The sequence below is a fragment of the Schistocerca piceifrons genome, chromosome 2 (genome assembly GCF_021461385.2).
Source record: "Schistocerca piceifrons isolate TAMUIC-IGC-003096 chromosome 2, iqSchPice1.1, whole genome shotgun sequence".
Classification (NCBI taxonomy): domain Eukaryota; kingdom Metazoa; phylum Arthropoda; class Insecta; order Orthoptera; family Acrididae; genus Schistocerca; species Schistocerca piceifrons.
In genome coordinates this window covers 1,091,218,597-1,091,245,904 of record NC_060139.1, presented here as the reverse complement: position 1 = coordinate 1,091,245,904, position 27,308 = coordinate 1,091,218,597, and the positions used below count along the sequence as shown (strand labels likewise).

The 27,308-nt window shown below is 39.2% G+C and overlaps 1 protein-coding gene across 1 annotated transcript in view; it reads left to right on the top strand.

Annotated features, from left to right (window-relative positions):
• The window catches only part of LOC124776150 (Down syndrome cell adhesion molecule-like protein Dscam2), a 138,441-nt gene that overhangs the window by 55,498 nt on the left and 55,635 nt on the right, over positions 1-27,308 (top strand). The window contains exon 7 of the mRNA XM_047250987.1: positions 10,030-10,298. Within this exon, the coding sequence (XP_047106943.1) occupies positions 10,030-10,298 (269 nt within the window). The remainder of the gene's footprint in view (positions 1-10,029; positions 10,299-27,308) is intronic.

Below are 27,308 nucleotides of genomic sequence, written 5' to 3'. Positions count from 1 at the left end.
TTTTTTTCAATACTCATCTTTTTTAATGAGATGCTACTATTATGTGCCCAGTCAGAAGTTCTAAGAACATGTTCCATTTATTGTTGATACCAATGATACTAATAACTGATTCTCAAGATTTCTGACTTACACTATGTCTTAGCTTAGCAATGTTGTTTGCAGATAGTATGCTCTTGTGCTTGTCTGAGAAGTGACCACTTATGATGTCTGCTGAAATGATATGGTCATAATTCATTATAACATGATATACTGAACTGCCATGTGTGTTATCTATTCTAGTGGGTGCTAGTTCAAGCAGATCTCTAGCCCCATAAGACAGAATACAATCTGTAAAATGTTTGCCTTCCTGGCAGTCACGTAAAGTGTTAATGTTCACATCTGCAAGTGTGACAAGATTTATATTACTACCTGATATTAATTTATTCAAAACTCCATCAGTAAAGTGTCAAAATTTCCACTAGGGGATCTATGTATACCTATAACAAAGAAAGAGACAATGCAAAAATATGAATGTGAGAATTGTAATTTGGAAATCTTTGTCAACACAAAACTTGTTCACCCAAAGCAATTTTTCTATGGAGATTATACACTTACATTTTCTCAAGTAAATGGTAACACCACTACCTTTATTATGTCCTCTGCTGTCCCTGGTAAATAATTTATGAAGACCATGAACAGGAGCAGATCAAGCACCAAACCTTGCAGCACACCATATTTAATGTTTCCTCCACTTGGAACTTATACTTATTCATGGCTTGTCATTTGCCAATGTGACATTCTGTTTCCTATTGTAAGATTTACTCCATCCATGCAAGAGGAAGACCTTTAGTACCATACCATTTTAGTTTCCTCAGCAGAATTTTATGGTGTACACAGTCAAAGACTGGCAATATCACAGAACAGACCAAAGGGTAACTTTTTCGTTTAGTTCTGCTAGAATTGAGTTTGTGAATAATATGTATCACATTCTAAGTAAAAAGATCTTTATAAAAGCTAAACTGAGCTGTTGTTAAACAGTTATTTTCAGAAATATGGTTCAATGTTACGCTGTAAGCTACTTTTAAAGTAAAATGCTTGAGAACTCAGGAGAAGGGTAGATCAGTATGTAATTACAGATCAATGGCTTATCTCTGTCTTTGTATATTTGTGTTACTATTGTGTACTTCAGTCTTTCAGAAAATACCCCTTGGCTCATCAAATGATAACATTTTTTTAGTCACCTGATGATTTTTGTGATCTCTATAACAGATGATTTGGAAAACTTTGTGTCTATTCACACTGTGTGTATTGCCTGTCTAAGGCAGTTTACTGAGCATGCTTTTGGTGGATGGTTTTCTGTCTATGCTTTCAGCTACCATTAGGGTGATTCCATTGAGCTTAGTATCCAGTGATTTGAGTTTCATGTCATATGTCTCACTGCTACTGTCATTTGGGACTTCAGTGTCATTTACTTCGCCAAGTTTTTTCATTTCATGTCAAATAAATCTCCAAACTGTCCTTGCCTTTTAATTGGAGTTTCAATTTTTTGTGCATAATACATGGATTTTGCCTTTCACATGCTGAGGAATTGTTCAGTACTGTTTATAATGAATATTTAAGTCTTGATTAGAGCTAGTCCCTTGTGTTAAATTATGCTATCTCTTCATAGTACAAGATTTCTGATCCACATGAAATTTTAGGGTTACGGAACCATAACATTAAGTTGACCAGCTTTGGCTTTATGTTTCATTAGCCTCTTATAACTGACAGATAACTGTTCTGTGTTGGCACATTAAGATTTAAAATAATGATAATTATGTAAGGCTGCATAAGTGGACCTTTTAAATTGATAAAAAGATTGAATCTGTTGGTGCTCTCAGTTATGATCATTCACATACATATGTATGCCAAATATCCTCTCAGTGTACTGTTTTCCACTAAGTGATCTTTGTCACTTGTAATGGCAGAAGTATGTTTGTATGACTAGATGCTGTCCATTATATTATTATTATTTGTTGTTGTTGTTGTTGTCCAGTGGAATGTAATATTTTCATTAAACTGTGCTGTTCATTCCTTTAGTTCCATCCCTCACTAAACCACCGTGATGAGGTGAAAGAGGAAGTGTGATGAGCAGCAGATTTTATTTACTGATGTTTCCCAGTCCTTAATGGTCATAGCTGACAATCTGGTTCCAACAATGATTTTAAACTATGCTATGAATTCTGTATGATAACAACAGTCTAGCTGGATCAGTATGATGTTGTCGTCTGGAGACAGCCTGTGCGCCGTCTGACAACTGTGTGACATACAAGCAACATCTTTTACACAAATTATTGTCAAATTCTTCAACAGAACATTTCATCTTGTTTTTAAGTCCAAAATATGTCTGCATTGAAGTTGAGTTAACTGTAACACTTTTCTGTACCCATTCCATTCTGGCATGTCTGCAGTGTCTCTGAACTTCATATGATGCTCAAAACAACAGGCCATGTTTTCAGCAAGTGAAACACAATCTAAGGGCTGAGCATTCAGTTCAAAAAGTCATTCATCCTCCAACCATAATGAGTTGAATAATTGCCCGGACTGCACTCCATTAGTGCTCTGTTGAAATATAATGTTCCTTTCCCACATTTTTGGATACATTTATTTTCCATTATCATTTAGTCTTTGAGCAACTATCATATCCAAAGGAAAGTTGTTAAACTGAGGAGATTCAGTGACAAACAGTCTTTTATCAGTTATAAACTCTAGCAGCAGAAATACTTTAACATTCAGTTTATGCTAGTATTCAAAGTTGAACTACGGACCACCCATTCGTACAATGAAAAGAAGGCAAAAGACTCTGAGGGAATATGGTATAGTTGTAGGTAAACAACTAGAAATTCTCTCATATACAGATTTATTCACACTTAGCATCTACACAGATACAAGTCCGAAGGCTAACTGCCGTTAGCGTCCAACATGCTCTCCAAGGCCCTCTCCTCAAAGACAGCACACTTACGCACAGAACAAATATCGATTTTTATGGCGCTCTACGCCACATTGCCCCCCCCCCTCCCCCCCCTCCCCCCCCCCCCCCTCCCGCGCAGTATGGATTACGTCCCTGTGAATGGGGGGGGTGAGAAGTTAGGAAGGTAACGCACAGTTCTTCTGCATCAGGCGGAAGCGATCGACTGGTAGGAGACCGGGGGGTGAAGCCCGGTACGTCAACGGTGAAGTCAGCAAGCGACGCCGGCGGCTGAAGACGATGTCCTATCCTGGAGTGAAGGTGTAGCGCTTCGTCAGCCGGCAGGCGGAGAATCACCTTGCCAGAAGGCCTAACAAAGGTGCTCAAATTGCCAGACGCAGCACTTCTGCTCAATTTAAAGCGGCGCACCACACGAGATTCTGCACTTCCTCCCTCAATATTGTCACACGCGAGTACCACACACACTGTATCGCCATCTACGACAACAGATAATTTATGTATGTCATCAGGGTGCAAATGTGTTGTGAATTCTTGGATGGCACCTGTACGAGCAATGGTAGAGAGGCAGGGAGGTGTGGGAAAGCCATGGCAGGGGGAAGCATCTGCTAAGAGGGGGGTGGCAGGTGCACTAGACTGTGCAGGAGACAACCTTGGGCGATCAGCTGACAGACGAGGGAGCGTGACCAAAGGCAACGAGGAGCCAGCGTGGGTTGAACGGCGTGACAAAGAGCTGTCACACGAAGATGGTAACACAATGGTAGAATCCGAGTGGTTGGCAGTTCGACTGCGAGGGCTGTGAGGAGTGAAGCCCCGAAAAGATTGGCCACTCGAATTAGATGAACGCGGAGAAGGAGCAGTGCTTGACAGAGAAACACGCTGTGGAAAATCAATACCCAAATGCATGGTGTGGGAAGATGGATGGCCGCTCGAAGCAGGAGTGGGAGAAATAGGGGCAGAATCAGGGAGGTTCACCTGAGGCTCAATGAAAGCTGGTTTCACTCGGTCGAGTGAGACCGTGTTTACAGAGTCTTTTATGAGGAGATCCATGTTATTCTCAGAGCATTTGACTACCTTGTAAGGACCTGTGTAGGGCGACTGAAATGGGGCTTTGACTGGGTCGTCTCTGAGAAACACGTACTCACAAGAGTCTAGCGTGCGCGGTACGTACACGCGCGGAGGTGTATGAGCAGCCGGAGGTGGCGGCTGAATTTTGCTGCAGTGCAAGCGCACCCGCTCAAGAAGTGAAGGGAGTTCAGAGGGCCATGGAAGTGGGGTTGGAGTGACTAATTCTCCAGGCAAAACCAGAGGTTGGCCATATACAAAGTCGGCTACGGACCCCTTGAGGTCTTCCTTGAAAGTTGCACGAAGGCCAAGAAGCACGAAGGCCTCTGTCCATAGTGAGTCATGGCAACACAGAGCAGACTTCAGGGTGTGATGCCATTGCTCGACAAGCCCATTGCTTTGGGGGTGGTATGCAGAAGTATGAATTTTGACAATACCACACATTTTACATAAGTCAGAGAAAACTGAAGACTCGAATTGTCGCCCCTGGTCAGTGATGAGGTAAACAGGTGAGCCAAATCTAGAGATCCACGAATCTAAGAATGCTCGACTTACTGTCTCAGAGGTAATGTTCAGAATAGGCACAGCCTCAGCTCACCGAGTCATCCTGTCAATAGCTGTAAACAAGTAACGGAAACCCTCGGAGGGGGGCAATGGGCCTACGAGGTCGACATGAACATGGTGAAACCGGCCTGGAGGTTGGGCAAAACAGCCAAGGGGTGGACAAGTGTGCCTGGAAACTATGTTCTGTTGACACACCATGCATGCCCTTGCCCAAAACTGACAGTCACGGCGCATGTTTCTCCAGACAAACCGTTCAGCTACCAGACGGGTGGAGGCTTTGACACCGGGGTGTGCTAATGTGTGTAGTTTGTCAAAGACCTGGCTTAGGAATGAATGGCCGCAATGTACCAGTCGATTCATCACACCACACTAAGTCAGATATGCCAGGGAAAGTAGAGCGTACCGGTTGGAGAGAGCAGATGTGGTCTGAAATTAACTGCATGGTATCGGGGTCTGTTGATTGCAGCCGAGGTAGGTCCGTTAAGTCAATTAAGGTTGTGACAGCACCAACACACGAGAAAAAATCAGCGACCACATTGTCCGCTCCTCTGATGTAGCGAATGTCATTTGTAAATTGCAAGATGTAATCTATGTGACGAAAGCGTCGTGGGGGCAGATCAGCTGCAGGATTTTTTATGGCAGGAACCAACGGCTTGTGATCAGTGAGCACATAGAAATCTCGTCCCTCAACATCAGTTCTGAAGTGTCTTATGGCCTTGTAAACTGCAAGTAGTTCTCTGTTGAATGCTGAGTATTTCTTCTGCGCGTTGTTTAGCTTTTTTGAGAAAAACTGCAGGGGGGTCGTAACATTGTTGTATGTCTGACTCAGTACTGCGCCGATAGCATTGTCACTAGCGTCAGTAGTGATAAACATTGTGGCGTCCGCTTGTGGGTGAGCAATAGTGACAGCGGAGGCCAACAGCTGTTTGAGTTCATTAAATGCCTTGTCCATGTCCGGTGTCCATGGTACCTGGCGGGTGCCAGAAGTTTGTGGGCCAGCGAGAGCATCTGTGAGAGGAGCCTGCACTGCAGAAGTGGCTGGCAAATCTTTCCGGTAATAATTAACTGTTCCGATGAACCTGCGTAATTCCCTATAGGTCTGAGGGCATAGCATCTCGAGAACAGGCTTGATCTTGTCCTGTGGTGGTGTCAGACCGTCTGATGACACAACATAACTTAGGGATGTGACGGATGACTGGTGCAATTGAGTCTTTTTATTGTTCAGTTCAATACCAGCGGCTGCTAAAATATCTCACGACTTGAACACGCTCCTCACTCTGTTCTAAAGTAGAAGCAAAAACCAATATGTCGTCCATATATACGAAACAAAAGTCTAGATGGGATAAAGTTTGATTGATGAAACGCTGCCACATTTGGCGTGCATTTTTCAACCCAAACGGCATAAATTTGTATTGGAACAGCCCGAAGGGAGTGGTTATGGCAGTCTTTTCAGTGTCCTCCAGAGCCATAGGAATCTGATGAAATGCTTGCTTACAGTCCAAAACAGAGAAGTACTTTGCACCTGCGAGCGCATGATTGAAGTCTGTGATGTGTGGGACCGGATATTTATCAATGATGGTGCGGGCATTTAAACGCCTATAGTCTCCGACCATACGCCAAGTACCATCTTTCTTTTGGTCAAACAAGATAGGACTAGCCCAGCAACCGGAAGAAGGTTCAATTATTCCCTTTTGTAACAGATCGTCCAATTGTTCTTTTGCAATTTTCATAAATTCCGGCTTGTGGCGGCGTCAACGTTGCGATATGGGCGGCCCATCCGTTAGACGTAACCGATGAACTGTGCCGTTAGTGACTACTGCAATACGTGGTGCGGCATGATAGTCAGATGTCCGTGAAGTGGAGCAGGCAGTGGCGGACGGGCCAAGCTGTGGCGCTGAGGGCACGGAAGTACAGGTGTGCCACCCGCTCGTAGGCTGCGTAAAGGCCGCACACCTGTTAACATGGGCAAGGTTGGTACACTGGTTCTTGGTAGCGGGCCGTGCCGCTACGAGCGCTGTAGGCACGAGTGGGCGTGGCCGGACAGCAGATGGCCATAGTTCATTGCCACAAGCTTGGCAAGTTAATTTTCCATTCGGAATGCAAGGAGCATGAGCACTCGGGCATACCCTATCATTACAAAAGGGGGTGCTGACACAGTTTACAGAGTTCACAACATTGTCGTTAACGTGCGCGGGCACGGGAACACCAGATTGGCACGGACTGACCTTGTCTGTAGCCGACAAGTCGTCTGCTTGTAGTGCCGTGAGGCGTTGTTGTGTGGAGGCCAACTCGTGGTGTATGTCGCGGAGATGCAGCAGCATTTCCATACATTCCATCCGCAACTTAGAAGACTTGGCGCACTCCACTAGCCACTTGTTTGTCCAAGATTGCATCTCCAAGGATAGGTTTACACACTTCTTGGCACAGCACACATGTTTGGTGTTAGCCGAACTGTCACTCGGCGAAGCGAAAGGAATATGTTTGTTAAGGGAGGGGTAAAACACAGTATTTTGCACAAAATCTAGTGACAACTGATAGTGCCTGAGGAAATCAATTCCGAGAATAGGTTCTTCAATTGTTGACACTAGAAACATCCACTCCAGCTTGCACTCGGGCGAAAGTTTCACTGTATACAAAGTGGAACCCGAACACTGTACGGTAGACAAGTTCACTGCATGAAGTACTGTTTTGTGTGGTTGCACTTTATTGTTTGCTAGGCGAACCGGCAGCAAAGAGACGTCTGCGCCAGTGTCTACCAGAAAACATACACCTGATCATAAATCGCGAACATAGACTGGACCACACTTACTGTTATTGTCCGAAATGGAGTGCAACGTGGGATGGTGCCCGTTGTTTACATCGCAGGAGGTGGCACCGTAGCCTACCTGCGGTTGGAGTTTGGGTAAGAACATGGTGACTGGCATTTGCGAGCTTGCTCCCCAAATCTCGCGTGGAAGAAACAGTAAGGTTGGGCGGGCCTGTGCCCTTGTGGGTAGTTGCTAGGTGACGGAGTATGTGCCCCAGAGTCTTCCACAGAGGCCGATGCACTGTCGTTGCGAGGAGTTGAAGGTGCAGGTAGGGTAGCTAGTTGAAAAAACTTATTATCAGCAGCACCAGACAAGGGCGTGGCGTGAGAAAGCGTCTTAGTGCGGTCGCGTCCAGAATGCAGTGCATGGAGCTCACGTTGCCTGGCGGAGTATGCTCTGTCGGCGGCGCATAAACGTTCATTTACTGGCCTATCTTCATACGCAGAGATTGCAGTCTGGACAGGCAAAGGTAGCTTTTCAGTCCAGATTTCTGCGAGCGTGTCATCAGGCATAACTTGCTCATCGACGAGAAGACGGATGCACCGCCACAGCTGGGATGGAGACCTGTCGCCGAGACGCTCTTCGTAGATGAGCTGTCACACATTTTCTCTCCTGGTTTTAGAGACACGCTCCAGTATCATTTGTTTTGCCACAGCATACTTCCCTGTTAGGGGGGGGTGCTTTGACCAGATCATAAATTAAATCGCCGCGGTCATGAAGATGGTTCATGAGGCAGGCGAAGCGTGCGTTGTCGTCCAAAGCACAGACATTGAATGTTTGCTCAACCAGGTTAAACCAGAACTCAGGGTGAGCGGGTTTGAAGTCTGGTAATTTCGGCAGATTCGGCACTTCAGTCACTGCGGAGGTGCGCCTATTACTTCGGACGGAAGTAGAGCATGCAGAAGATTGCGAGTCCGGATTATTGGCGTCCCGTAATGCGGGAATCACGAAATTCACTTGACGCCGGGGGGGGGGGGGGGGGGGGGGGGGCGCGGCTGAGAAGCGACGGACGCTCGAACGGTGTGAGGATTGTAGTCAAAATGTGCATTCTCATTGATGTGGTAGCTCGGAGAGAAGCCACAAGTGCTTAAGTACGCCGGTGAATGTCCGTTATGCGCACAGTATTCACTGGACCGTGAGTGGTGGGGCTGGTTGTAGATGTCGGAGTAATTACTATCCAGCACAGAATTGTTGACCTGATTAGAAGCAACACAAGGATCCCACACACGTCCACTAGGATGCACACTCGGTGTGATATTTGCTGTTTGGCGAGCATTGAACACCTGTTGACTAGCCAGCGCGGAAGGATACACACGTGGCGGGAACTGATTCGAGTTTGAATTTACTACTGGATTTTCCAAAGTAGCAAAACCTCGCGCGACGACACAAACTGTATTGAATTGTGGGTTCGACACAGGAGTAGAAATGTTCCGACCAACACTCTGTGGAGAACATGTGGGAAGGTCCAGGCTAACAAAGCCAGAGTCCACGACCGTTGGCGGTTGGAAGAAACTGGCGGCACTCGATGAATTCCACTGCATGCTCTGGCTGAAGGATTCCGAAGATTCTTGCGGCATGTCCACTACGATGGCAGGAGTGCTGGAGAGATGTTGCTGGAATCCGGGCGGCGGTGAATGCTGAAAGGCCATTGTCTGGAGCTGAACAAAGGCCCTCGCGATCGCGAAGAAACCCGATGCGGTAGGCGCGTAAATAACCTTCAGGCGGTAACTCGGACGCGTATTACACAAAAACGGGGTCACCAGTGAGGGAATATGGTATAGTTGTAGGTAAACAAGTAGAAATTCTCTCATATACAGATTTATTCACACTTAGCGTCTACACAGATACAAGTCCGGAGGCTAACTGCCGTTAGCGTCCAACATGCTCTCCAAAGCCCTCTCCTCAAAGATAGCACACTTACGCACAGAACAAATATCGATTGTTATGGTGCTCTACGCCACAACTTTATAGGTTCTGATCTGTAAATGGAGCTTTTTACATGGTGACATTTCTGATTCTTTTCTAACAGCAGTGATCTGTTAACTGAGTATAATTTCATTCTGCCTTTTCTCACATCTACAGCGTTAACAACACAAATGAAACACTACAATTTCTAAACAGTCATTTTCACTACAGAGGTGCAAAAGAGGGACTTAATCAGCAGAGCTCATTCCAGACCATGAAAGGGAGTACTGTGTTATTTATGAAACCCCTTTAAGGTGTCCTTGACAGTGAAGCTGTGTTCTAAAACTGTATTTTGATTTAATAATAAGGTTTTCATTGAATGTTTACAACTGTGTAAACTGCAGTAATTCATTTGATTCAGAAATATATTTTATAGGATTTTTCTTTCCTTTTGTGGTGGACACTTTTTTCCCAAATAAGTCAGAACACTTATTATGCCAGTAAATAAAAAATTAAGCAGTTAGCATTTTTGTCAGATATATATGAATATGATGTAGTAGTTCTGTTAAACTATTTTGCAAGTTAGCTTGCATTCTTCCTTTGTAAAGATGATTTGTATTGCTTTTTTGTATAAGTGGAAATGATCTTATGACTAAGATTCAGAGAAATTTTTCATTATACTTATTGTAGGTGTATAAATACGACAGTAATGTGTTATGTTGTAATTAATTATGATCCCTCCAGGACACAGATCAATTTGATATTCCCAGTGAGCAGACATACTATACTATTTCATACTTGGAGACGCACAACCGATATGAGTTCTGGGTAACAGCCTTCACAGCAGTAGGAGAAGGAGCAGAATCAAGGCATGTGGTGCAAGCAACAACTGACCATGCCCCAGCACAAATTGCTCCATTTAGCAAGCATGTTGTTGGAGTTCTACACGAAGATTTAAAACTGTCATGTCTGGCTGTTGGTCAGCCTGCTCCACAATACTATTGGAGGAAGAAGTAAGTATTCTTATGCTGTTACATATTGTTGTGTTACTGAATTAGGTATAAAGAACAAAAAATTATGTTGAGACACAAAATAAAAATTCGCTGTTGAAATCACACTCATGAGATATTAGTTGACTAGGATAAATCATATGTAGTGCTATAGAAATCTACACTGATGTATATATACTCTTGAGAATAATTTACTCAATTACTACCAAATTCTAGATGTTGAAATCTGCCACCTCAATTACAACCGTCACTGGGGTTTCGTTCTTATTTTGATACAAGATATATGTGCCCTTTCCCAAATTTGCAAAATGGCATCTATTCATTTTTTTTTTTAAATTTAGCGTTAAGCTACTCATACTCTAAACCCTATTATCCATTGGTCATACCCCAAAGTCAGATGAAAAACCTTTCCACAGCATTCACTCACCACATAGTATTTCTGTCAGCAGAATATAATATTCTATTATTAAAGATACACAGATGTACTTTTTGTTTCATAGATTCATTAAACACACTCAAGTATGTTAGAAAACCAAAAACACAAGGTACATATTTACAAAAAAATTAATGCACTAATTTCCCTTCAACAGATCCTTATGGATTGTGTGACAGAAACAAATTTTTTGAATGAAAATTGATTCTTAGTTGAAATGATGTGAATACACATAGATATTAGAAACAGAATGTCATCAATATGTAACAGCCAGTGTCATTTATATAGGCCTACAATTCTCAGCCACGGAATTCTTTTTTGGGGAAGAAATGCACAAAATATGAATACAGCTTTTGAAGTATAGAAAAGGGCCTTAAGAATATCAACCAAAAATAGTAATCAAACTATAGAAAATCCTTGATGGAATAATAGTAATCAGGCTCACTGTAAAGATCTGTTCAAACATTTGAGATTGCAAGTATTTCAGGTGAGTAGTCTTTGCACACAAACTTGGTCATCACTGCACAAACATCTCTGCCCATACAGACTGAATTTTCATTTACCACAAAATAATGAACATAAAACTTAAAAGAATGTATGAAAAGTTCTGGTTGAGAATTGCGAATTATTTAGGAATAAAGGAGACGACTCACTGAAAGGCAAAAATGTTGCATCGTCAATAAGTACACAAACAGAAGGTACAGATCTTGGCTAGCTTTTGGAACATACTTCCTTTTTCAAGTTTGTGGGAAAACATTCACAAAAACACACCCACACTTGCTCAGTCACATGCACATGCCTGTCTCCCTTCATTGTGCTCAGTTGACTGCCAGCTCTTTCCTGGCCCCCAGTGGGTGTGCTGGAGTGAGGTGGGGTTGTGGGGTAGGGTGTGGTGGGGTGGGGTGAGGGATAGAGAGAGGCAGGAGGCAGGAAATGAGGGGCAGCATGTAGTGGCTTTTAGGAGAGTTGGGAGCCATCTGTGGGACAGCTATGGGTGCAGATAGAGGGGTAGCTGGCAGATGGCTGGGCACATGATTTCATAGACTAGGGCATGAGGTAACAGCACACACTTAGCTACTTAGCTTTGGGCAGATGTACTGGGGCAGGGGGTAGGAAATTCGTGTACACACACACACACACACACACACACACACACACACACACACACACACACACACAATGTGGGGTGGAGGTGGGGGCCAGTGAGTTACCTTAGGCTTAGACCAGGAAGGTTATTATAATGAAAAATATTCTGCAGAGATAGCTTCCCATCTTTGTAGCTCAGAAAAGCTGGTGATGGTGGGGTAGATCCAGATGGCACAGGTTGTCACACAGCCATTGAAATCTCCCATGTTGTGCTTTGTTGTATGTTGTGCCACTGAGTGGTCCACCTTGTTTTTTCCAACAGTTTGGCAGTGGCCATTTATTCTAGTTGACAGCTGGTTGCTTGTCATACCAATGTAAAATGCTGTGCAGTGGTTGCAGTAGAGCTGGTATATAATTTGGCTGCTTTCACAGGTGGCCCAGCCCCTGATGGGGTAGGATAAGCCTGTGGCAGTACCAGATTAAGTGATGCTGGGTGGGTGGATTGGGCATGTCTTTCACATGGGAATGATCCCTGTGGCAGGGGATTGGGGGAGGGAGTGGCATAGGGATGGACTAAAATTTTGTGGAGGTTGAGTGGGCAGCAGGATGGAAGTATCTTGAGTAGGTTGTCACTCATTTCAGGCATGATGATAGATAATCAAAGCCCTGATGAAGGACATGGTTCAGTTGTTCCAGATTGGTGTGACACTGGGTACCAAGCAGGGCACTTCTTTGTGGATGATTCTTGGGATGGATGTGAGGATCAGGTCTATATGAGGATATGGCATTGAAGATCTGTTTGTGAATAAGGTCTGATTGGTATTACCTGTGCGCAAAGGCTTTTATGAGCCCATCAGCATATTGTGCGAGGAAATTCTCATCACTGCAGATGCATCTGTCACAGATGACCATGTGGTCATGGAAGGGATTTTTTGGTGTCGAAGGGCTGGCAGCTGTCAAAGTGCATGAACTGTTGGTGATTGTTGGGTCTGATGAGAACTGAGGTGTGGATGGAGCCATCTAAGAGAAGGAGATCAACATCTAGGAAGGTGGTGCAGTGGTTGGAGGAGGACCAGGGAATTGAATAGGAGAGAAGGTGTTGAGATTGTGGAAGAATGAGGGTAAAGTGTCCTGGCCTTGGGTCCAGATTATAAAGATGTCATCAGTAAACCTAAACCAGCCCAGGAGTTTGGAGTTTTGGAAAGCTAGGAATGTTTCCTATAGGTGGCCCATGTAGAGGTTGGCATAGGAGGGTGCTACGTGGATTCCAATGACTGTACCATGAATTTGTCTCTGTACCTACCCATCAAAGGTGAAGTAAGTTAAGAGTTAGCATTTACTTGGTTAGGTGTATGAGAATTGAAGTGGTGGGTTTGGAAAGTGCAGGGTCTTGGGAAAGGTAGTGTTCAATCATGGCAAGGCCACAGGCATGAGGGATGTTGTTCTGTAGTAAGGTTTCATTGACAGTGATGAGTAGAGATACTACAGTGAGATACATCAGCTTGGAAAACTCCACAAAATTGATGTGAAGCCCTCCCATGGCTCTCTAAACCATTCCCAAATGTAATGGGCCTTTGCTGGTATGTTACCAAACCCATAACATCGATTGAAAACAGAGTCTCTTTCTGTATTTCTTTTTTCAGTCCAGGCCACCATACAAATCTTCGCGCAACAGACTTGGTTTTAGTGATACCCAAATGGCCTGTGTATATTTCTTTTAAAATGTGATGTCTTAGCAATGGCGGATAGATATGGGGGTGCCCCCCCCCCCCCCCCATGCAGGACGGCCCGCATTGCCACCAGCACCACCCCCACCAATCAGCCCGCACGCTAATTGTTCATTTCTTTCGTCAGTCGACTTGACTCAATTGAGTTATCAAGTAGTTGTAGCACATGTGTATGTGTCATCATGTTTTATACGTTTCTGTCTGGCACATAGATAGCTAAAACAAACTTAAAAGAAAAGTCGCGGCCATTCTAGTGCTCTTGATTTGTTCGAGAAAACTCATGAATATTCTACTGTTTTCTTGTAAAGAGAACCTTCAATATGTAGCATTATCAATATGGACTATTTGCCAAATAGGAAGCTAGTTTACATTCAGAAGCTGAAATATTAAGACTGAAGAATGAATAAATAAAACGTCCTAGTTGCAGCGAGTGCAAGTGTGAAGATTAGTCAAGAGTGAGAATGATCTGTTAATTGTGAAGTATTAATAATAGTAATTCATAGCAATTTCTCAGTAAAAATATTTGTAACAATATATTGTAATGAGTCTTGTAACAGACTTGTAACAATATTTTTACTAATAACGTAACAATAGTTTTCCATACCTAACTCATAATATGAGTTAGGTATAGAAACTATTGATGCATATATCTCTGGTAATAGTGGCTTTTGAGAAGATTCCTAAAAAGGCACTGTTACTATATAGGTCCTCTATTGAATGCACTAGAAAGGAATGGAACTGACAATAGAAGTTCTACAACCATCATCATTGGAAACTTGTCCTTATATTATACGTTGTAAGGTACATATTGGCTTGTCACTTTCACAGTAGGTATTTGTTCACACTTTCTTATATCATAAGGTGGCATTGTTTTGTATATGTGTATCAAGTAAAGGTAGCTCAAGATACCTTTAGCATCCCCTCCTTGAGGTTTTTTTGTATCCGCCACTGGGTTTTAGACTATTTGAAGTTGCAGTTCTCTACTTTTTAACAGTACATTTGTGATCAGCAGAGTCATCATTACAATGCGTTGAATACTCTTTAAGAATGTCTGGCATATTGTTTGATCATTGGTTATTTTTGACATAAATCATGAAAACAGATAACATACTATCTGTGGCAGTCCCTTTGGAAACTTCTTTTGCTGTAATTTACATATACAGCACAGTTGGTTCAATCTGTCTAGGTCATAACAATCTTGATAAAATGCCAGCATTACCACGATTATCGGTTTTACCATATTTAAAATCACTATCACATGGAGATTAAAATTCAAGCCCACTTTTGCAGTCTGCTATTACAAATGGAAGGCAGCAAAACTCTGTAACTGAAATTATAGATGAATGGTTTATGATGTACTATGAAAGTAAGTTGATGCCTCTTAGAGCACAGCATACTTTTTAGACTTCATACAGTGGCTATATCCTTCTTATTCAAGATATATAATTTTATTCTTCTTTGCTCCAGGTGGAAGTAGCAAACATTGAATGTCTTACAGTTCTAACACGAAAAACACGAGAAAGACATGCACCCATGTCTGACTTAGCAGCATCAGAAGCTAAAACTAGTGGAAAATTTGTATCACAATAACACAAAATGCTTTGTGACAGAAACATACTTTTGGCTTCTTTGAAAGCTTTGTTGCATTTTGCACACCATTCATGAATACAGAAACTTAAGTTCTTAGACAGGTGTGGTAATAAATTCCCACAGAAATTCATGGTACTATGAAATGACAAATGTATGAATTTGGATTGTTGGCTTTATGTCTTTCTGTAAAACTACTTCTTTTCCATTGGTAGTGTTCAACTCATTTTATCAATGTGATCACGACATTGCACCTAATTTTGAAAAACTAACTTTTTACAATTTTCAAATATTAATTCTACTTTGTAATACCTTTCAGTTATACAGCTAAATGGAACAACTGCTCTGCTAGGGAGATGCTTATGATGATAGCATCATGAAGATACCAAAATGTTTTCTTAACAACATGAATAGTGTTCTGACTCTGAACACAATTCAATATGGTAGTACAATACAGTTTAATGACATGTTCAGGATTACTGGCTGGAGCCAGTGCATGGTGATATAAAGAGCATTTGCCAGTGAGGGGTTGCTGGCTACCAGTTGCTGAAGTGATGTCCACTGCCAGCAGCCTCTGCTAGGGGCCTGGACCAGCCGAAGAGCACAATACTCAGATGTGTTATGCACACTGCAGTAGTGGCACCAAGCTGTAGTAATGTACGGGTTACTACAAATATTATCCATGTTTGCTTACACATGCAATTCCAGAATCAAGTCTAGTTAGCTTATACAAGCCCCAAGGAGCTACAATGGTTTGGAAATCTTGAGATGGCTCATCCTTTCCTCGTTGTTATGAGGCACTCTATAAGACACGTTTAGAGAATTCTTTTCTCCTCCTAGCTTATCAAAAATCCCATCTGTCTTTGGTAAGGGATAAATCAAACAATGGAAAATCCAGGATGAAATGTAACAACATTATGAGAAGGAAAGTTGCAGATAGGCACAAAAAGAAGACTCTCACAGCTATAGCTTTTTCGTTTTGACTAAATCATCATCTGATAACTTTGCATTTTTTCTTTTCCACACCCAAATTTTGTATTTTATATTATATTATATTTATATAATTTTGTATTATAGTTTGGTTATCTAGGGAAAATGACTTGGCGTGAAGGGCATTAGGATGTGCTCCATCTCTTATCGATAGGGTCCAAATGGATCTTTTTAAAGTTTCCTAGATACTGTATGTGTGAAACTGTGGTCTGATGTAAGAGAGGACCTGATGATCATTATCAGTTCAGGTCAAATAAATAAACTAAATAATTTTTTGGTAAAAATCTCATGATATACCCACACAAGTTATCCCAATGAATCTGTTTATGGGTAGCAAACTTCTAATTGTTTTGCCTGATGTATTTTTGCAGTATTGTCACAGTTATGTGGAATGGGTCTGTGCCAGTTTCTTCCCAGTAAAGTGGAGCTAGTCAAAGACAATTACAGAGGCAGTGAACAGTTTTCTTTCACAACTTTGACGGCAATGTTAACCAAATATGCAAGTGTTTCATCATAATGAATTTGAAATATGCTCACTATTTTTTATTTACTTAAATTTGGCATATTTCGTGACAGTACCTTTTCCGTAAAATGTTGACAAGGCGATATTTGTCTTGGCTTCAGTTGTCTAGTGGAAGTATGATTCCACAATGCAGTTTCGTCGGCTGCAGAAATGACCTGGTTCGATGGGTTTGCCTCATTTTTGGTGCTTCAAATACCATTTCTTCGAATGTGGTTTCTTCTTAAAGTTTATATAAAAAATAGTAACATAATTCATTTTTTTCTGTTCACTTCCAAATTATTATGACGGCAACCTGCACATTGTTCTACCGTCAACACACACCAAGAGTTCACTGCCGACTGATTACAGTCAAAGACGACTCCAGCGTCAAAGACATTTTACACAACACACAAGCTTCCACTTGTAATCAGTCTCTTTGATATTCTTCGTCACATTTACTAATAGTAATCAATATGCTTTCACTCTCAAAAATATAAGTAAATTAGCATATAGTAAGGCAAATTACAATTAAAAAAATATTCTGACAAAAAATATAAGAAAACATTTACAATTTGGTATCGACAAATCCAGTAGAAAATAACACATCTCCCAGATCCATTACAACTGCTCCCCAGGGCTTTTGTTGTTATGAACATATACAACAAATTCCCGACCACACTCAGTAATGGATCTGTATTACACAATTAGTACATTAATGATGCAGTCTGATAACCTCTTCCAAATTTGGACTCTTCGAATCTGTGGACTTGTTACTGGCTGTTGTTGCAATGATCCTTCCCCATCAATCTCATACACAAAAAATTCAAGTAAAGAAATTATTTAACATGACAAATATACATGGTATAAAACATACATGAGAAATATTCTAACATACAGCATACAGATTGAAAGTAATAGTAAGATAAAACTCATTTGCTAGAATAAGATATCTACAACCACTTCTTTGGTCACACTGTGCCAACTGGTTCTCATAATTAATTTTTTTCCATATTAATGTTAATTTCATTTTGCTTACATATTGTACAGTAAAAAATGATACTGGACATATATATAGTGTAGGGTTTGTTTTCTCTATATATTTGCCTTTTATATATTTTTACTTCTAATTTTCTTTTTGAATTTTTTTTTTTTTTTAGTACAGCTAAAGATACATCAGTATTATCTAAATTTTTTGCAATTATTTATGTGCATTTTCCTCTCTACTACAATATTACTACAAGCCACATTCTTGTGAAGAGTACTTTCACTTCCCACAACATCAGTATAAAGAATAATAAATAGCTCATATATCATGAGGCTTTATCTAAAATTGATTTTGAAACTTATACCTTTGCATGCATGTCCTCACATGTATGCCTTCACCCACAGGGAAGATTTAGTTTCCAAAAATTAGAAAAATTCCGAAATGCTCACTACGGAGACTTTTTTTTGTAAAAAAGTCAAAATAAATCTTTCTCTCATTCTTTGTTACAACAGTGTTTTTTCATCAGTTTCAATTAACATGTGACTTCAAATTATTAATTTATACATGCAAATATACATACTTGGTTGTACAGGTAGTTTTTGTTCCAGCAAGCATATTCCAGTGGAGGACTTTTGTTTTAGATGGTAATATCTTATTTAAATTTTTGAAATTATGATTTCTGTTTATACAGTTTCAAAGACACAACATTCCTGAGACCAAACAATTTTTTTGACTTAGGGTACACCAAACGATAAGCATTAGGGTGTGGATTTTCTATGACTTCAAAAGGCGCAATATAGATATCAAAAAATTTTTTAATTTCTGAAGTTAACATTTTTTATTTTTAATGAGATTTGACCAGAACAAGATCCCCAATTTTGAAAGTGGTTAATTTTACCCTATTGTTATATCTTTTATTCCTCTTTTCCCTTTGTTCCCTCATAGTTTCCCTGACAATATCTTCTCTCTCTTGCATGATTAAAGGTGTACATTTAGGAAATTCAATAAGTTCTGATATAAGATTTGGAGGTCTAATATTAAACATAATCTCATATGGTGAAAATCCTGTGGAACTATGTTGTAGGCTATTCATAATATCCTCGAAATTTCGAATGTGCTCAAACCAGGTTGGATGTTTATGACTACAATAGGTTCTACAAAGTCTCCCAATTTCGCTCATATATCTTGCTGCACGATTGATGGATGGAGAATAAACAGATATAAGTATATGCTTCAATTTTGGTCTTTCAATAAACTTTTTCCAAATTTTAGAGGTGAACTGTGAACCATTATCTGATAATATAGCTTTTGGTTTACCCACCTGTGTGAAATAATCTCTTTCAATTTTTAATGTAATTTCATGGCTTTTTTCACTGGATATAGTTTAATTAATTTTGAAAATACATCTACCATAACAAATATGTAACAGTGACCACCTTTACTCTTTGGTAACATTCCATATAAGTCCACTGCGATAAGATCTAAAGGTTTTTCCGGAATAATGTTTTTCATCTCTCCACCACGTCTTTGATTGCTCACTTTAACTCTATGACATTTGTTACAGGTTGCCAATTCTTTTCTTATCTTCTTATTGTAAAAATAAACGTTTTCTTGTATCTTTTGAATGCACTTCTGTATCCCACAATGACCAAAACTTTCATGTATGTAAATGATCAGCTTTTCAGCATCTGCCTCTGGCCAACACAGTTTCTAATTATCAGAATCTACATATGTTCTCCGAAATAAAGTCCCCTTATGTAATTTTTAAAATTTATCAAGTTTCTCACACCCCTTCTTGCCTAAACATTCTTTGATTAATTTCCAACTTTGATCTAAATTTTGATTTTTCCTAATTTTGTTACACATAGCTCTAATTGTCAGAATGAGATTTTCACTCTGCAGCGGAGTGTGCGCTGATATGAAACTTCCTGGCAGATTAAAACTGTGTGCCCGACCGAGACTCGAACTCGGGACCTTTGCCTTTCGCGGGCGAGCACTTGCCCGCGAAAGGCAAAGGTCCCGAGTTCGAGTCTCGGTCGGGCACACAGTTTTAATCTGCCAGGAAGTTTCAGCTCTAATTGTGTTCTACTTTTCCACCCCTTTCAAGTATCTAATTTTAAATTGCTTTTCCTCCTCTTTTTCAAAAATCTCCTTTTCTCCCCCAATTGGTAACCTTGAAAGTGAATCAGCTACTACATTCTCAGAACCTTTTATGTGCTTGATTTCAAAGTCAAACTGTTGCAGAACTATTACCCATCTGGTCAATCTACTGAAGTATAATTTGCACTCTGGTAAGTAACTCAAAGCTTTGTGATCCGAATATACTATGGTTTTATGTCCAATAAGGTAAATTCTAAATTTTGTAAAAGCCCAATAAATTGCCAAAAGTTCCTTCTCTGTGACTGTATAATTTTTTTCATGCTTGAGCAACATTCTGCTTGCAAATGCTATGGTACAATGTATCTTAAGTCCATTCTATACTCTTTCTTGAAATAACTCTGCTCCAAGCCCATAATTACTGCTATCAGTGTTCAAACAAAATAGTAAATTAAAATCAGGTCTGTGTAATAAGTGTTGCTTCCTCAACTCTTGCTTAATTTTATCAAACTCTTCCTGACAACTTTTATCCCAAACCCAAACAGTGTTTTCCTTAAGTAACTGACTTAAACATGGTGCATTCAGACTCTGATCACTCATATATTTTCGGTAATAACCGCATAACCCAAAGAATGACTTTAATTGTTTTATAGTCTTAGGAATAGGAATTTCTGAAGTTGCTTTAATTTTTTCCGGATCTGCCAAAATTCCCTTGTCTGTGACAACATGACCCAAAAATTTTAATTCTGAAACTGCAAATTTACATTCCTCTAATTTCAATGTCATCCCCCCTTTTCTAAGTGTTTCACAAACTGACTTCAAAATCGAAAAATGTACCTCGCAATTTTGCCCTATAACCAAAATGTCATCTACATAAATTATCAGTTTAGACGCAAGTTCTTGCCTCAGTACATGATCCAAAGCTCTTATAAATTCAGAAACAGAAGAATTTAACCCAAATGGCACAACACAATATTGGTAACTCTTACTATTGTACAAGAAAGCAGTATGTTTTCTAGAATTAACCGAAAGTGGTACCTGATGAAAACCTGAGGTTAGATCCAAACTTGACATATATTTTATATCTGTAAATTTGTAGAGTAACTCATCAATATTTTTGGGATGGTCTGTCTGTCTGAACAAAATTTTGTTTAAGTGTCTAGAGTCGAAAACAAATCTTACTCCACCATCTTTTATCAAAACAACTACTAAAGGATTATTATATGCACTGATACTCCTTTCTATTATGTTACACCCTTCCATCTTTTCCAGCTCTTTCTCAGCAGCAGGTCTTTTTGATGTTGCAATACTGTATGGTTTTATGAAAAATGGTTCATGAGGTTTTACCTGAAGCTCACACTGATAACCCTTTACCCTACCAGGTATGTCACTGAAAACATCACTGTATTTCCACAGCAGATTTTCTAACTGTTGTTTTTGCTCCCCAGATAAATTTTGTGTTTCTGAAATTTTCAAGTTTACTAAATTCCCAAATTCAACTTCATCAGTTTCAAATCTATGAATTTCAATATTCTCCAATCTATTTTCTTTTAGTAAATTGACACTGTCAAAATTTCCATTACTCTGATCACCAAGTGTGTTCACAAATTTTGTCTGAATGTATTCTCTTTCACTAGTTTCTATGAAAAGTTTTCTTCCAACCCAATCAAATGCTGTATTTACTTTTACTATCCAATTCATACCCAAAAGAAAATCTTCATTAAATTCCTGAATTACAAAACATCCATGTGTGAACAACTTGCCTTCAATTAAAAATGTCACTAAAGCCTGGCTTTTTACCAGTTTACTGTTCTTCCCAGTAGCATCTTTTATCTTTACCCCAACAACTGGCATTTCAACATAATCTTTCCCTGCCTTCAGTTTCTTGCTTGACCTTTCAGATATTCCCAAGATCTCACTTCCTGTATCAATTAAACATTTACCAATCCATGACCCAATTTGAACTTTTATATAAGGACTGCAAAACTGATCACTTTTCTCAGAACCTGTATCCTCTTGTAATAAATCACTTTCAATTTCCCCAAACCTATGCTTATCAGAATCATAAGGTATACCATTACATGTATCATTTGTCACAGTTATAAAATTTGCACAAGATACAAAATTGTCATTAGCACTCTCTATTATCTCAAATAGCCAAGAATTTTCATCTAAATCACATTGTATACTATTGAAGTACTTATCTTTCAGCTTTCCAAAAATAAAATATCTCATCTTTTTCCACCACTCAGGACATACAGTTTCACATACATTAATAAGCATCTTTCTAAAGTTCTTGTCAAAAGAAATAGTTTCACTGTTCAGCCATAGATTCATAAGAAATGTGTGTGTGTCATTAGTATCTGTAAATGTTTCACTTAGGCTAGAAGTTATACATGTGTCATCATTATTTGTGTAGTCAGATTCTTTACCAACAACATCAAAATTCACACCGTCACATACACCCTGCTTGCAAGCCTTATTCATCCTGGTAACATCTCTGGGAATTTCTATAATATTCTCACTATTTAATCCATTTTCAACCATGTGTATACCCAACTCACTATTTAAACTAATGAAACACCTTTCCTCAACATCATCATCAATACCATTACCATCATTATCAACTTTATCATCAGCATCATTATCATTATACATATTCAGGTCATACACATTCAAATTATCCCCTAAAATATTATTTCCCCTTTCTAAGGTTACCAGATCCCTTTCACCAGTATTTTCATTCTCACAGCATGCATTCTCTCTTTCATTCACATACGTTCTGAACTACCACAAATTACATCATCTGACAAAGTGTTGTTGTTTTCCGACCAAGTGTAAAACTCTGTTAAATTAAGTGAATCACATACTTACTTTTATCTACTGTATGTTCTTGTTTACTGAAAATTTTATCTTTATCAATATCATCATTATTTTCCTCTTGAAAGTTTTTCAATAAGTAACAACTAATAACCTCATGTGATAGCTTAGGTTTGGAACTGTAATGTTTGGGTTTATGATAGTCACATCCATTGGTCCTTTCATCATGCTCACCTTCTGCCTCAACCTTGCGGACCTTCAAGGGGGCGTCTACTCATTTTTTATTTCCTGAATTACAACTGGTTCCTGTTTGAACTGCTGATTGTGGTTCTGCCAATGTCTCTGATCAACATTTCTGTTCCCATTCCTATGCCAAACATTACCGGATTGTTGGTAGTTTCTATTGTACTGATCTCTATCAAAATTTCTGTGATTTTCATCCCTAAAATGTTCTCTATTTTGTTGATTATTTCTGCGAAAATTTTGTTCTTGTTTTGGATGAAAATTATGGTCCTTCTTTTGAAAATTGTTACATCCCCCTGAATTTTGACCGACACCATGATATTGGTTTTGTTCCCTTTTTTGAAAGTTATCATTTCCTCAATTTTGACCATTACCTTTCTGAGTAAACCCACTGTGTGTTCTTGTTGTTACCCTATCCAACTTTTCAATAAAATTGAGAAACTGCTCAACATTACTATCAGGACAATGAACTAAACTCAACTGCATTGCTGATGGCAATCTTCTCTTTAAGATATCTATTTTGATCAAGTCATCCAAAGTTTTTGTTAAATGAATAAGTTTTTGAAGTTCACTTTTGCAAAATTGTTTCATGCTCCCATCTGATTCTCTATAGTTTCTCCCATTCAAAAATTCACTTTTGATTCTAGTTTGTTTAAGATCATCCCAAAAGTTTTCCAGAAATTTTGATTCAAATTCTGAAAAGGTCATCCTCACAGTTACAATCTGGTTTGCCCAAGTCAAAGCTTCCCCTTCCAAGAATTTTTTCACAAATTTAATTTTCATATCATCTGGTGAGTGAGGTAAAAAACAATCCTTACAATACTGTATAAAATCAATGGGATGTAAGGGTCCATCTACTGAAAAGTGCTTCACTGGAATATTAGATACAAGATTGCATGTGTTGACATTGTGATTTTTGCTTTGAAACTCAATGTCAAAACTTTCAATTTTTTCGCTAAGTTCTTTGACAGATTTTTTGTTTTCTAAATCATTGCATTCTACTTTTTTTTCTAGAGTAACCAAACGATTGTCAGTTTCTTGTTCTACATTTTTTAATAAAACTTTTGTGTTCTCATCCAAATTTTTAATTTCCCCTTTTATCTCGCTAAAATCAATTAAATTTCTTTCCCTATCTGCCAGTAACTCATTTTTTACAGTATTAATTTCATTGCTCAATTTAGCATCAATTTCATTTACTTTTGCTTCCACAGATTCAATTTTTTCCTCAACACTGCCAACTCTGTTCGAAAGATCACCCACTTGGGTATTGACTGCTTGGACTTGCAACAAAATATTATCAATTGTTTCATCCCAGTAAGTCTTATTGTCGTCAACTGATTGTTTAATTTCTTTTGTGAAATTTACAAGAAAACTTTTTAAATCAAACTGATTGGTTCTTTCTGTTTCATTTGACCTGTCCTAATTTTCGAAGTCTATTAAATTACTATTTTCTTCTTTAGGCACAATACTCTCGAAAATCTCATAAGTCATAGTGAAGAAAAAAAAAATTATACACAACAATACAAAACAAGATAAAAATATTGTTTTAACAAAATACGAGGGTTTCGTGACTTATCTGGAACACTCTTCTACTGTTGCAAATCCACGTTTTCCATCCATGTGATTGTTGACCAATATTCTTGAAATTATTTCTTCTGTCAAAAATTATAGTTTTTGCCAAAACATTTCTTCTCCAAAACTTTTACTTCCCGATGAACACAAATACTGTAACACACATTCTGAAAAAACTGGTATTAACACACAAAAATTTTCTTCCTCGTAGCACTGTTGAAGGTCTCGTGAGCACAATATCCCGGCTACAGTCCCCAGTTGAAATATGCTCACTATTTTTTATTTACTTAAATTTGGCATATTTCGTGACAGTACCTTTTCCGTAAAATGTTGACAAGGCGATATTTGTCTTGGCTTCAGTTGTCTAGTGGAAGTATGATTCCACAATGCAGTTTCGTCGGCTGCAGAAATGACCTGGTTCGATGGGTTTGCCTCATTTTTGGTGCTTCAAATACCATTTCTTCGAATGTGGTTTCTTCTTAAAGTTTATATAAAAAATAGTAACATAATTCATTTTTTTCTGTTCACTTCCAAGTTATTATGACGGCGACCTGCACATTGTTCTACCGTCAACACACACCAAGAGTTCACTGCCGACTGATTACAGTCAAAGACGACTCCAGCGTCAAAGACATTTTACACAACACACAAGCTTCCACTTGTAATCAGTCTCTTTGATATTCTTCATCACATTTACTAATAGTAATCAATATGCTTTCACTCTCAAAAATATAAGTAAATTAGCATATAATAAGGCAAATTACAATTAAAAAAATATTCTGACAAAAATATAAGAAAACGTTTACAATTTGGTATCGACAAATCCAGTAGAAAATAACACATCTCCCACATCCATTACAAATTGACTCTGCACAACTTGTATTTACGGGAATATTTGCACCAATCCTGATATGTGGCATGTGCCCCTGCATCCAACTCAAAAGAGATTTTCTTTCCATCCTTAACTAGCCCTAAAATCCAGGCAACATTATCCGACAGTGGAAGTCAGTTGTAGGGACAGAGATTGGTTGACATTGGTTTACTGAGGAAACTCTTGGAAAGTGTAACTCATCTATAAAGGCCACCACTTACGGAATGCTATCGTGACCCATGGTTGAGTACTGCTCAAATGTACGGGATCCCACCAGGTAGGATAGGAAGACAGTGAATTAATTCAGAGGCATACTGGTGGATTTGTTACTGGTAGCTTTGTTGAGCACACAACTGTTACGGAAATTCCTCATGAACGTTTTTTGCCTGGAGGTAATACAACATTCTTTTTGTGAAACATTATTGAAAAAGTTTAGAGAACCTGCATTTACAACTTATTGCTGAAAAATTCTATTTCCACTGATGTAGACCTCTCATAAGGACCACAGAGACAAGATAAGAACAATCAGGGCTCATATAGAGGCATATAAACATTCATTTTTCCCTTGCTACATTAATGAGTGTAACAGGAGAGAGAATGGGTAGCAGTGGTACTATGCACACTCTGCTATTCAGTGCATGGGGCTTGCAGAGTATGTGTGTAGATGTAGATGTCATCCTAGGTGCACTTACCATTCCTGCAAACACTTCATCCACATCTAATACCTTTCCTTCTTTCATATTGTACTCTGCTGATTGTAGCTTTGCTTGGATCAGATCCTTCCCAGTTTCTTTTCCTTGGTTGCTATTCATTTCTTTGTTGGGCATTTCCTCATCAGCTGCCTAATCTGGATTAAAAAGGCTTCAAAGTTTGCTTTCCGCCTTATTCTCAGTTTTTCTTTTCATTTTTCCATTTACATCCAGAATAGTGAAATTTTCAGTTACACCTTTCTTCTTTCCCTTCACCATCCCATTCATTGCTTTCCTACTGCTCATCTGTATCCCTCCTTCATTTTCATCAATTTGTCCATTCATTCTCTCATTATCTCTGGTACTATCTTGTTGGTTTGCTTCTTCTTGGTGTCACAATCCATCTCTTGCACCTAATGTCCTTTGCGGAAACCATATCCTGTTCTGTTCTTTTCTTGTACTGCTCTTTTAATTTTCTCATTCCTCCAAGGGTATTTGTATTTGCTTCCATCTTTTAATTTTGTATATTCTTCCACAAACTAATACTAGATTTTCACAAGTGTTGTCTTAAACTTGTCCCATTCCTTCTCCTCTTTTATGGGTTTACCTTCGGGTATCTTGATACTTTCCTCTGGTTTCTTCCTGTCTTTCTTTCCAGTTTTTCTCCTTCCTTTTTGTTCCTCCCTGTTTCCATCATGGCACTGAGACTCATCAATAAGGCCAGTGGTCACTGTCTAAGTATTCTGTATATTGGTAACATGCCACTTCAGTTCCCCGTCAAAGATATTGTAATCCACAATGGACTTCTTTTTTCAGTCACAGCTGTACCATATTATCTTATTTAACTTCAGTGGTGCATTGCGCTTCATAAGTTACCTTTCATGTGGTTCATTATTGTTTGTTTGTATATTTGAAGCCCAGAAATCATACACCGTGTAACCACAAAGATATGGGGCTGATGTTAATTGCATTGTTACTATATTTGCAAACAATAGCAGATATTCAGTAATGACAGCAATAACTTAACTTTTTTTTAACAGTTAAACAGATTAAAATATACATGAAAATTCAGCACACACATTGTGCAAAATACAATAGTGGCTACAATAGTATGAATGAAAAAAAAGACTCTGTGTTTATTTTAATGTACCTAAAATAGAGGATACATGGTAATATTTTAACAGATCCTGTTATATATGAATGGAAGAATATTATTTCTACGCAGCTTTACAAAACAGTGACAAAGAAATTCTGCCATAAGTGGGAGACAAGCATAAAAAGTAATGATAAGCACTGTTGCACACTGTGAGGGAGAGGATGAGGTCAGGAAGTCAATGCAAATTTGCCTTCTGGTACTCATCAACAGAATAAAAAGTATGTTTCATTAGAAAATCTTTAACTTTCTTCCTGA